General features: G+C 35.3%; 2 protein-coding genes and 1 pseudogene across 2 annotated transcripts; all 3 read left to right on the top strand.

Annotated features, from left to right (window-relative positions):
- Positions 1 to 1,388: 1,388 nt before the first annotated feature.
- On the top strand, positions 1,389 to 4,127 carry LOC114180937 (putative disease resistance protein RGA4). The gene is made up of 3 exons (XM_028067231.1): positions 1,389 to 1,830; positions 2,863 to 3,472; positions 3,622 to 4,127. The coding sequence occupies exons 1-3, from the start codon at positions 1,423 to 1,425 to the stop codon at positions 4,125 to 4,127; spliced, it is 1,524 nt and encodes a 507-aa protein (XP_027923032.1). The 5' UTR covers positions 1,389 to 1,422.
- A 2,643-nt stretch (positions 4,128 to 6,770) lies between these two features.
- On the top strand, positions 6,771 to 7,634 carry LOC114180936 (annotated as a pseudogene).
- An 86-nt stretch (positions 7,635 to 7,720) lies between these two features.
- Positions 7,721 to 11,791, top strand: LOC114181328 (putative disease resistance RPP13-like protein 1). The gene has a single exon (XM_028067755.1). It carries the CDS (start codon positions 8,244 to 8,246, stop codon positions 11,778 to 11,780), a length of 3,537 nt encoding a protein of 1,178 aa, XP_027923556.1. The 5' UTR covers positions 7,721 to 8,243; the 3' UTR covers positions 11,781 to 11,791.
- Positions 11,792 to 12,919: the final 1,128 nt, after the last annotated feature.

The following is a 12,919-nucleotide window of genomic DNA, read 5'->3' as shown; positions in this document are numbered from 1 at the left end:
TGTTCTTCATATGGGCTTACTATTCTCTACTATTGCATTTAGCATGGTATCATAATTCTACAGTAATTGAAAACATTGAATTAACAATTTTGGAGCGGAAATCGAGCAATTTAATTAGTATAAATTGCACTAGGTAAAGAAAGTAGTTAGTATAAATTGCCATGAACTTAATGAGTTTACTTTATACTTTTTTTTCTTCATTTTATTATTATTGCAATTAAACTTGTTATTATGTAACTAGTAATATTTAATCCACCAAAATACACTTTGGAATTTAACTGCAACATAATGAATTAGACTTCTCTGTCACCACCCCGTGTTAGGCACGTTATTGCCACTAGATCTAGAAACCCAATAATCTAAATGAATGTAGAGCATGCCTCGATGTCACACTCTAAATTGGTTTATTATGATTCTGTGAAAACTCAACAACATCATCATACATAGAGATCTGCGATGAAAACTGTTTTAAATTAACGCTAATATAAACTGTGTTTCCCAGTATTAAACTCATAGGTTGTAGTAAAATATTGAGAATGCACACATCACAATATTCAGATTCACTAATGGAATACAGCTCTCAACGTCTTTATTGACATCAACCCCAAAGCAAAACACGTTACTACTCTCTTCCTTCATTAATATAGCACCATCCTTCCACTGCATCATTCTCATAACCTAACAATTAAAAAAATTATCAGAACGACATTATTGCTTCACTGGGCCCACAATCCTCTCCCCATTCAGAATTTCATTCTTTCAATTCATCACAGCCATTCACCGTTCACTCCATTTCCAACTCTTACCATGGCAGCAGAAGTTGTTGGTGGTGCTCTTCTTTCTGCTTTTCTTCAGGTTGCCTTCGACAAGCTGGCTTCTACTCAGTTTGTTGATTTCTTTCGCGGCAGAAAACTTGATGAGAAGCTGTTGGGCAATTTGAACATCATGCTGCACTCCATCAATGCTCTTGCTGATGATGCAGAACATAAACAGTTCACAGATCCACACGTCAAAGCATGGGTTCTTTCTGTCAAGGAGGCTGTCTTTGATGCAGAGGATCTCTTGGGTGAAATAGATTATGAACTCACCAGATGCCAAGTGGAAGCTGGATCTGAACCTCAAACCTTTACTTACAAGGTATCTACCTTCTTCAACTCTACTTTCAGTTCGTTTAACAAGAAAATTGATCAGAGATGAAAGAAGTCCTAGAAAAACTAAAATATCTTGAACAGCAAAAGATGCTCTTGGTTTGAAAAACGGTACTTCTTATTCTGATAATAAGGTGTCACAAAAATTGCCATCATCTTCTTTGGTGGTTCAAAGTATTATCTATGGCAGAGATGCAGACAAAGAAATTATCTTTAATTGGCTCAGATCTGAAACGACAATCATAACCATCCATCTATATTTTCCATTGTGGGCATGGGTGGATTGGGTAAGACCACACTCGCCCAACATGTATACCATGACCCAAAGATGGAGGAGGCTAAGTTTGATATCAGAGCTTGGGTTTGTGTTTCCGATCATTTTGATGTTTTGACAGTGACAAAAACAATTCTTGAGGCAATCACTAACTCTAAAGATGATAGCGGGAACCTAGAAATGGTTCATGGAAGATTGAAAGACCAAATATCAGGAAGGAAATTTCTTCTTGTTTTAGATGATGTTTGGAACGAAGGAGGGGAAGAATGGGAAGCTGTTCGAACTCCTCTTAGCTACGGGGCTCCAGGAAGTAAAATTCTTGTCACGGCACGTGCTGAGAAAGTTGCTTCTAACATGAGGTCAAAAGTGCATCTCCTGAGGGAATTACGAGGGGATGAATGCTGGAATGTTTTAAAAACATGCATTAAGAGATGATGATCTTGAATTGAATGATGATCTAAAGGAGATTGGTAGAAGGATAGTTGTGAAGTGCAAGGATTACCTCTTGCTTTGAAAACAATTGGACGACTTTTACACACAAAGTCATCCATTTCAGATTGGGAAAACATATTGGAAAGTGACATGTGGAACTTACCAAAAGAAGCTAGTGAAATTATCCCCGCTTTATTACTAAGCTATCACTACCTTCCTACTCCTCTCAAGAGATGCTTTGCCTATTGTGCCTTATTCCCCAAAGATTATGAGTTTGCGAAGAAGGAGTTAATTTTGTTGTGGATGGCTGAAAATTTTCTGCATTGTCCTCAAGAAATTAGACATCCAGAAGAAGTTGGTGAACAATACTTTAATGATCTATTGTCAAGGTCTTTCTTTCAACAATATGAAGGTAATTTCGTCATGCATGACCTTTTAAAATGATTTGGCAAAATATGTTTATGGGGACATATGTTTTAGGTTGAAATTTGATAAAGGAAAATATATACCTAAAACAACCCGTCATTTTTTATTTACACCCGGTGATGTCAAATGTTTTAATGGTTTAGAGAGTTTAAGTGATGCTAAAAGATTGCGTTCCTTTATTGCAATTGCACGACTTAGGGGACGTTACCTTGGCAACTATCCTTGGCAATTCATGATTTCATTACATGATTTGTTCTCCAAGATTAAGTTTTTACGCGTCTTATCTTTCTATGGTATTAGCGATCTCAAAAAAGGTCCTGATTCTATTGGTAATCTTAAACATCTCCAATCGATAGACCTTGATATACTAATATACAAAACTACCTGACTCAATAGGTTTGCTCTATAACTTGTTAATACTGAAGTTGAGCAATTGTTATGATCTGGAGGAATTGCCCTCAATTTGCATAAACTCACTAAATTGCGTTTGTCTGGAATTTGAAAGAACAAAAGTGACAAAGATGCCAAAGCATTTTGGAGAATGAAGAATCTTCAAGTACTGAGTACGTTTCTCGTTGATAGAACAATGAGTGCAATATTAAGCAATTAGGAGGACTCAATCTTCATGGAAGTCTATCAATTAAGGAGGTTCAAAATATTGTGAATCCTTTGGATGCATTAGAAGCAAATTTGAAAAATAAACACCTTGTGAACTTGGAATTGGAATGGAAGAGGAAGCACATCCCTGATGATCCATTGAAAGAAAAGAAAGTACTTGAGAATCTACAACCTTCCAAACACTTAGAACGTTTGTCTATCGAGAATTATGGTGGAACAGAATTTCCAAGTTGGGTATTCAATAATTCATTATCAACTTTGGTGTTCTTATGTTTGGAGAACTGTAAGTATTGCCTATGTTTGCCTCCTCTTGGACTTCTGTCATCACTAAAGACCCTCAAGATTAGAGGGTTTCATGGAATAGTGAGCATTGGTGCTGAGTTTTGTGGGAGCAACTCTACTTCGTTTACATCCTTGGAAAGTTTGGAAATCGACAACTTGAAGGAATGGGAAGAGTGGGAATGTAAAACTACTTTTCCATGTCTTCGATATCTTTTTATCAATCGATGTCCAAAGCTGAAAGGTACTTCAGAGCAACTTCTTAACTTAAAGGAACTATTTGTTAGTTTACGTGGTAAGCTCATAATTTATTCATGCCCACTTGTGAATATTCCTATTACCCATTACGATTTCTTGAAGAAGTGATAATTGATGGTGGGTGTGACTCTCTTACCATCTTTCCGCTAGATTTCTTTCCAAAGCTACATTTACTTCATATAACAGGGTCCCGAAACCTACGAGGAATTTCAAATGAGCACACTCATAATCATCTCAAGGAAATGAAAATTGATGAATGTCCTCAATTTGAATCATTTCCTAGTGAAGGTTTATCTGCTCCGCAGCTATGGAAAATTGAGATTAAAGGAGCAAGGAATTTGAAGTTGTTGCCAAAGCGCATGCAAATCCTACTTCCCTCTCTTACTGAGTTGCGAATAACTGATTGTCCACAAGTGGAGATGTTTGAAGAAGGAAGTTTGCCATCAAATTTAAAAGAGGTGTCTCTTTCATGTTTCAGACTTATAGCCTCCCTGAGAGAGGCTTTGGGTGCCGACACTTGTCTTGAAACATTGTCTATTGAAGAGGTGGACGTGCAGTGTTTCCCTGATGAAGGTTTGTTGCCACCCTCTCTTACCTCTCTAGAAATCTACGATTGCCCAACTCTCAAAAAGCTGAACTACAAGGGTCTCTCCCACCTCTCCTCTCTCAGACTTTTGGATGTCCCAACCTGAATGCTTACCAGAGGAGGGTCTGCCCAAATCCATCTCTTTTCTTGAAATATGGAATTGTCCATTGCTTAATCCGCGTTGTCAGAATTCAGAAAGCGAAGATTGGGGAAAGATTGCTCACATTCAACAACTGAGAGTTGGGAAATGGGAAAAAGACAAAGAAGTTCAAAATTAGATGTGCATACTTGTCTTTTCTCTGTCTCTTCTACAGCTGCTAATTCTCCACAATATTTCTCTACCTTTTCCATTACACTTTTCTATAGTCGCAATATTTCTCTCGATAGTATACATCTTTCTTCAAATCAAACACTTTTTTAGAAGTTGCTTCTTGTTATTGTTATATGTTATTGCTCTTGAACAAAATCAAAAATTAAGTTGCAAATATCATTATAGATTTGTTCATTTAAAAATTGTAAAAGTAATAACATTTTATAGTAATAACTGTTGATAAAATGCCTGAACGAAACTGAAATATTAAATGAATTATGAGAGCAATTGGAACACACTTAATCAATACAAAAATGTAATAAGCTACTTTAGAACCATAAAAATAAACTAAAACAACAAATTGAAACCAAGAAACAAAATTAGACAGCAAACTGAAATGAAAACAGTGAGTAGTGTATGCGACTGAAAACTAAATTATGAAGATTGATAAGAAAAACTGAATTAGGATGCAATAAAATGGTTTGAATCATGGACGCAACATGCAATGTAGTCTAGAAACATACTAATTGAAAACTATAACCGAGAATTGATACTAAGAACAAGTGCAGAATTAGATTTTTAAGATGGGGAAAACTAACTAAACTAATAAACCTAACTTTCTAAAATGGGGTAAAAACTGAAATATGCAATCAAAACTGGAATTAAAGCTATGAACAAGATTCAAATGATGAAACTAAACTTAAATAATGCATAAATTGTAAAATGAATTCAGAAACTGAAATCTAATATGCAGAACCAGTGCTAAAATCTGAAAATGAAAGATCAACTATATTAACTACCATAACTATATTACCTACCATGATGAACAAATGAGAACTCTGAATTGAAATGTGAATTATGAAATGGAAACACAAGTTGAATCATGAAAACAGATTAGGGACCAATTTAACCGGTTCAGCATTTTACAAGTTGTTCTTCAATGATTGCTTAAAACTGCTGAACTCCAATTCTCTGCACCATACAGCTGCTGTCACCTTTTTTTTTTCTTTTTTCTGAAAATCCTAATATCAACAAAAATAAATTACTAAAAAAAATCTAACTGTTAGAATGCAAAATTAAAAAAGATTTAGAAAAACTAATATTTGTTGAAGGAAAACCAAATCTGTCCTTAAACAAAGAAATAAAAGCAAAAGGTCTAAAAAAAGTATAATTAGTCTAGAAAAGTATGAACAAATGGAGACTTATCAGCAGGTTATTAAAAAGGAATTAAAGTTCATGATGTATAAAGAGATAATTGTTTCCTGTGTTCATTGTAATATTACAGCAGGGTCTGAGGCTGTAAAATTCTACAACATATCATATAGATAAATCAAAATATCATGAAAACCATCGATACCACTTATTTAAATTAACAATCTTAGAGGAAGTAAGATGAGATTCAATTAGCGGTTCAATCTGATCTACTAAACAAATAATTCTTGGGAAATGTTTTTGTAAGATGGTCACTTCAACTCTCCAAATCTTATACACTCATGATGTCTTTACATCATGTTATCATGACTTATTAACTAAGAACAGAGATGGGAAAGGACATAATATGCTTACTATTAAACCAAATTGAAAAAATGATAAAAAAGAGGCGAAGAAGTACTAATAAATTAAATCTCGGCTAATTAGAAATTACTGACTAAACATCTACTGAACTAGCTTAATTACCTCATGATAGTCAATTAAGTGAATGAATAGAGGATGAGAATTAGTACATCAAAATAAATTTGCATGAATATAAGATAAAGCAGAAAAGATATTTACTTTTATATAAAGTTTTGGTTTCAAAATACGATATACCAAGTCAGATGTCACTACTGCTTTATAATCAGACAAGTTTTGCTTTATATTCATGGATTACAGCTGTGAGCAATTTGTCTGATTCGAAAGACTCAACTATTATTGCTTCACGGGGACTCAACTTTCCCTCCATTCAGAATTTCATACTTTACAACCTTTGAATGAATATTACTACTCACATTTATAATGGCGAATCAAACTTATCGAATGTTTGAACTGTCCATTCGTAATCTAAAGAGAACTGTGGAACAAAGCTGAGAAAAATTGCGATAAAAGAAAATGATGTTCCACTATCCTTAAAGTCAAGTCATCGTCGTAAAATAGCCACATACTCGTTTCATCGGTATAGCATCCCTGCACTTGGATTTCAAATTACACACTTCCATTCACCATTCACTCCATTTCCAACTCTTACCATGGCAGCAGAACTTGTTGGTGGTGCTCTTCTTTCTGCTTTTCTTCAGGTTGCATTCGAAAAGCTGGCTTCTACTCAGTTTGCTGATTTCTTTCGCGGCAGAAAACTTGATGAGAAGCTTCTCGGCAATTTGAACATCATGCTGCACTCCATCAATGCTCTCGCTCATGATGCAGAACAAAAACAGTTCACAGATCCACACATTAAAGCATGGCTTTTTCTGTCAAAGAGGCTGTCTTTGATGCAGAGGATATCTTGGATGAAATAGACTATGAAATCACCAGATGCAAAGTGGAAGCTGAATCTGAACCTCAAACCTTTACTTACAAGGTATCAAATTTCTTCACCTCTACTTTCAGTTCATTTAACAAGAAAATTGATTCAGGACTGAAAGAAGTGCTAGAAAAACTAGAATATCTTGCCAAGCAAAAGGGTGCTCTTGGTTTGAAAGAGGGTACTTATTCTGATGATAGATCACGTAGTAAAGTGTCACAGAAATTGCCATCATCTTCTTTGGTGGTTGAAACTGTTATTTTTGGCAGGGATGCGGACAAAGAAATGATCTTTAATTGGCTCACATCTGAAACCGACAATCATAACCATCCATCAATACTTTCTATTGTGGGAATGGGTGGGTTGGTTAAGACCACACTCGTCCAACATGTATACAATGACCCAAAGATGGAGGAGACTAAATTTGAAATCAGAGCTTGGGTTTGTGTTTCCGATCATTTTGATGTTTGACAGTGACAAAAACAATTCTTGAGGCAATCACTAAATCTAAAGATGATAGCAGAGACCTAGAAATGGTTCATGGAAGATTGAAAGAAAAAGTATCTGGAAAGAGATTTCTTCTTGTTTTAGATGATGTTTGGAACGAAAGGCGAGAAGAATGGGAGGCTGTGCAGACTCCTCTTAGCTATGGGGCATCAGGAAGTAGAATTCTTGTGACAACACGTGGTGAGAAAGTTGCTTCTAACATGATGTCTGAAGTGCATAGTAGTACCTTTTCTCTGTTTTTAATTTCTGCAGAGGAAAAGGGAATGAAAACATCACTGTTTCATTTTCATGGCAACTAATAAGGTTTATATAAAGTAACTATATTGCCTTATACCTAATCACTGAACGGTTTAAAACTATACCACAATCGTAAGAAGAACAAATAAAAAGTAACCATCACCAAATAACAATAATAGGTATATCAAAATCTCATCTCGTAATCTAATTTAATTCTTAATTAGTGTCCAAATAAAAAAATAATACCAAATCAGTGTTAAGTGGAGTCAGTCAATGAAATAATATTTAAAATTTTACCCGAATATTCTTAATAATTAAACAAATTATCAGAAAGACATTATTGCTTGACTGGGCCCACAATCCTCTCTCCATTCAGAATTTCATGCTTTCATTCATCACAGCCGTTTGAATGAATATCGAACAGCTCACATTTTATGATGATGAATAAAACTTATCAAATTTGGAGCCGCCCATTCCTAATCTAACGAGAATTGTGAAACAAAGCTGAGAAAATTTGCGATCAAAGAAAATGATGTTCCACTATCCTTAAAGTCAAGTCTTCGTAGTAAAAAGGCCAACTACTCATTTCATCGGTATAGCATCCCTGTTGTAAACTTCCATCTCAAATCTCACACTTCCATTCATCATTCAATCCATTTCCAACTCCTACCATGGCAGCAGAAGTTGTTGGTGGTGCTCTTCTTTCGGCCTTTCTTCAGGTTGCATTCGACAGGCTGGCTTCTCCTCAATTCGTAGATTTCTTTCGTGGAAGAAAACTTGATGAGAAGCTGCTCGGCAATTTGAACATCATGCTGCACTCCATCAATGCTCTTGCTGATGATGCAGAACAGAAACAGTTCACAGATCCACACGTCAAAGCATGGCTTCTTTCTGTCAAGGAGGCTGTCTTTGATGCAGAGGATCTCTTGGGTGAAATAGATTATGAACTCACCAGATGCCAAGTGGAAGCTGGATCTGAACCTCAAACCTTTACTGACAAGGTATCAAATTTCTTCAACTCTACTTTCAGTTCATTTAACAAGAAAATTGAATCAGAGATGAAAGAAGTCCTACAAAAACTAAAATATCTTGAACAGCAAAAGGATGCTCTTGGTTTGAAAAACGGTACTTCTTATTCTGATAATAAGGTGTCACAGAAGTTGCCATCATCTTCTTTGGTGGTTGAAAGTATTATCTATGGCAGAGATGCAGACAAAGAAATTATCTTTAATTGGCTCAGATCTGAAACCGACAATGATAACCATCCATCTATATTTTCCATTGTGGGCATGGGTGGATTGGGTAAGACCACACTCGCCCATCATGTGTACCGTGACCCAAAGATGGAGGAGGCTAAATTTGATATCAAAGCTTGGGTTTGTGTTTCCGATCATTTTGATGTTTTGACAGTGACAAAAACAATTCTTGAGGCAATCACTAACTCTAAAGATGATAGCGGGAACCTAGAAATGGTTCATGGAAGATTGAAAGACGAAATATCAGGAAGGAAATTTCTTCTTGTTTTAGATGATGTTTGGAACGAAGGAGGAGAAGAATGGGAAGCTGTTCGAACTCCTCTTAGCTATGGGGCTCCAGGAAGTAAAATTCTTGTCACGGCACGTGCTGAGAAAGTTGCTTCTAACATGAGATCTAAAGTGCATCTCCTGAGGGAATTACGAGGGGATGAATGCTGGAATGTTTTTAAAAAACATGCATTAAAAGATGATGATCTTGAATTGAATGATGATCTAAAGGAGATTGGTAGAAGGATAGTTGAGAAGTGCAAAGGATTACCTCTTGCTTTGAAAACAATCGGATGTCTTCTCCGCACAAAGTCATCCATTTCATATTGGAAGAGTGTATTGGAAAACGACATATGGGAGTTGCCGAAAGAAGTGAAAATTATCCCTGCTCTATTACTGAGTTATCAACACCTTCCTTCTCATCTCAAGCGATGCTTTGCTTATTGTGCATTGTTTCCGAAAGATCATGAATTTGACAAGAAGGAATTAATTTTGTTGTGGATGGCTGAAGGTTTTCTCCATCACTCTCAACAAATCAATAATGTAGAAGAAATTGGTGAACAGTATTTCAATGATTTACTAACGAGGTCTTTCTTTCTTCAATCAGATTTCAAAACCTATTTCTCCATGCATGACCTTCTGAATGATTTGGCAAAATATGTTTGTGCAGATTTTTGTTTCAGGTTGAAATTTGATAAAGGAAACTGCATCCCCAAAAAAACTCGTCATTTTTCATTTGCATTCGATGACGTAGAATGTTTTGATGGTTTTGGGAGTTTCACTGATGCTAAAAGACTGCGTTCTTTTTTTCCATATGAAGAATTCGGGGGAAGAAATATTGATTATTATCCTTTGCAATTCAAGATTTTGGTACATGAATTGTTTTCCAACTTTAAATTTTTACGTGTCTTATCTTTGGATGGATATTCTGAGCTTAAAGAAGTCCCTGATTCTGTTGGTGATCTTAAACATCTCCATTCTTTAGACCTTTCGAGAACTGGGATACAAAAATTACCCGAATCAACATGTTTGCTCTATAACTTGCTAATCTTGAAGTTGAACTATTGTTTAAGTCTGGAGGAGTTGCCCTTAAATTTGCATAAACTCACCAAATTGCATTGTATTGAATTTGAAAATACAAAAGTAACAAAGATGCCAATGCATTTTGGAGAGTTGAAGAATCTTCAAGTACTCAGTCCGGTTTTTATCGATAAAAATAAGGAGTTTAGTACTAAGCATCTAGGATGCCTCAATCTTCATGGAAGACTATCAATTAATGAGGTGCAAAATATTGTAAATCCTGTAGATGCATTAGAAGCAAATCTGAAAAATAAAGATCTTGTGGAGTTAGAGTTAAAATGGGAGTCAGACCATATCCCTGATGATCCAAGGAAAGAAAAGAAAGTATTGGAGAATCTACAACCTTCCAAAATCGTGGAATATTTGTCAATAGAGAACTATGGTGGTACAGAATTCCCAAGTTGGGTATTTGATAATTCATTATCAAATTTGGTGTTCTTAAGGCTGGAGGACTGTAAATATTGTTTGTGTTTGCCTCCCCTTGGACTATTGTCATCTCTGAAGACCCTTGAGATTATTGGATTTGATGGAATAGTGAGCATTGGTGATGAATTTTATGGGAATAGCTCTTCTTCGTTTACATCTTTGGAAAGTTTGGCATTTTCAAAGATGAAGGAATTGGAAGAATGTGAACGTAAGACTGCTGCTTTTCCACGTCTTGAATATCTCGATGTGTATGAATGTCCCAAGCTAAAAGGTCTGCCAGATCAACTTGTTAATGTAAAGAATCTTTATATAAGGAAAGCATCGTGCCTCGAAAGGTGTGAGCATACTGTATCTCATAATTCACTTGAAGCCTTGACCTTTCTTGTTTTTCCAATTATGAATATTTCAATGAGTCGTAGCTTTGATCTGCTTGAAGAAATTCTCATCTTTGACAGTTGTGATTCTTTAACAACCTTTCCACTCGATTTCTTCCCAAACCTTAAGTATCTTTCATTGTGTTCCTGTCGTAACCTACAAATTATTTCACAGAAGCACACTCATAATCGTCTCAAGCATTTGACAATTCGCAGTTGCTCACGATTTGACTCATTTCCTAGTGAAGGTTTATCTGCTCCGCAGCTATTGTTTATTGATATTGATGGAGTGGAGAATTTGAAGTTGTTGCCAAAACGCATCAGAATCCTGCTTCCGTCTCTTTATATACTAAACATAATTAATTGTCCAAAAGTGGAGATGTTCCCAGACGGAGGTTTGCCACCATATGTAGGCCAAGTGTCTCTTTCAAGTTTGAAACTTATAGCCTCCCTAAAAGAGACCTTGGGTACCAACACATTTATGAAAAGATTGTGTATTGAAAATATAGATGTGGAGTTTTTTCCCGATGAAGTTTTGCTACCACACTCTATCACTTCTCTAGAAATCTGTCGCTGCCCAAATCTTAAAAAGATGGAGTACAAGGGTCTCTGCCACCTCTCCTATCTCAAACTTTATGACTGTCCCAACCTCCAATGCTTACCGGAGGATGGTCTCCCCAAATCCATCTCCTCTCTTCGGATCTGGAGCTGTCCATTGTTGGAACGACGTTGTCAGAATCCCGAAGGCCAAGACTGGAACAAGATTGCTCACATTGAAGACCTAAGTGTTCGCTCTAAAGTTTAAAATTAGATGTGCAATAATTCTCGTTTCTCTGCCTCTTCAACAGGTGTTGATACTCTTCACTATCTACCTTTTCAATTACAATCTTGTTAGGCGTAAATATTTGACTACGTAAATGGAATTTACATTCTTTTGCTAATACATTTATCACTTTATCTAATGATTTCTTTTGTTAGTTGTTGATTGTTAATTTTTAAACTAATGATTTAATTGGAAGCCGATATCTGCTGCTAATCGTATTATCTTTTTACAGCATTCCGATCTGAATCTGAAGGGAGCAGAAGACACCCTCCCTCATCGGTTGGCCCTTGACTTGATTCTAAGCTCGACACTGAACAGAGTAAGTAGTATTTTAGGGATATTCTTCTTGAAACAAACACAATTCTGAAAATGCAAGTACTTTTAAATTTCCTTTTCTTGGGACTTCAACTTGTATCTGTTTCATCTTGTTAAATCTAAATTCTCTACTAATTTTTTTGTATTGTTTGTCAGTTGTACTTTAAAAATACACCGATGATCACTAATATTTCAAAAATAGTGTGTTTTTAATGTTTAACAAATGACAGAAAAATTGAACTCAGTTTTGGAGAGTGGCATTAAAACAGTGAGCATTACAGTAATAGCTTTTACTTGTTACGTTACAATTTTCTTCCCCAACTTTCCATTTATTTACGAAATTTGCAGAGGCAGGATTTTATGTATGTCATAAAACATGTAAAGCTTGTGTAATTGTTGAACTGTAAAATGCGTACGTGTTTATTATTCGAAACAACATTAGATATTTTACAATGTATTTTACTTGCTATCAGAACAAAGAAATGTTATACTTAAGTTGGAGGAATCATAAATGTAAATAAATAGAAGGAAAAACTATTTTTTCACAACAGAAACACTCAATTTTAAAGGAGATGATCATATGAGTTTAATGGATTATTTGATAAGTGACAATGATATAATTTTTTTTTCCAAATCAAACATTTCTCTAGAAGTTGTGTTTGGCTATTGTTATTGCGTTTCAGAAACATTACTAATTATGTTCTATATATCATCATAGATTTATTGATTAAAAAATTTTAAAAAAAATCACTTTATTATTTTATTATTATTAATTTGTTGCTCTGCTAAATTTTATATTGAATCAA

The sequence above is a fragment of the Vigna unguiculata genome, chromosome 4 (assembly GCF_004118075.2).
Source record: "Vigna unguiculata cultivar IT97K-499-35 chromosome 4, ASM411807v1, whole genome shotgun sequence".
NCBI lineage: Eukaryota > Viridiplantae > Streptophyta > Magnoliopsida > Fabales > Fabaceae > Vigna > Vigna unguiculata.
The sequence above is the reverse complement of the archived record's forward strand: the minus strand, read 5'-3'. Positions and strand labels throughout refer to the sequence as shown.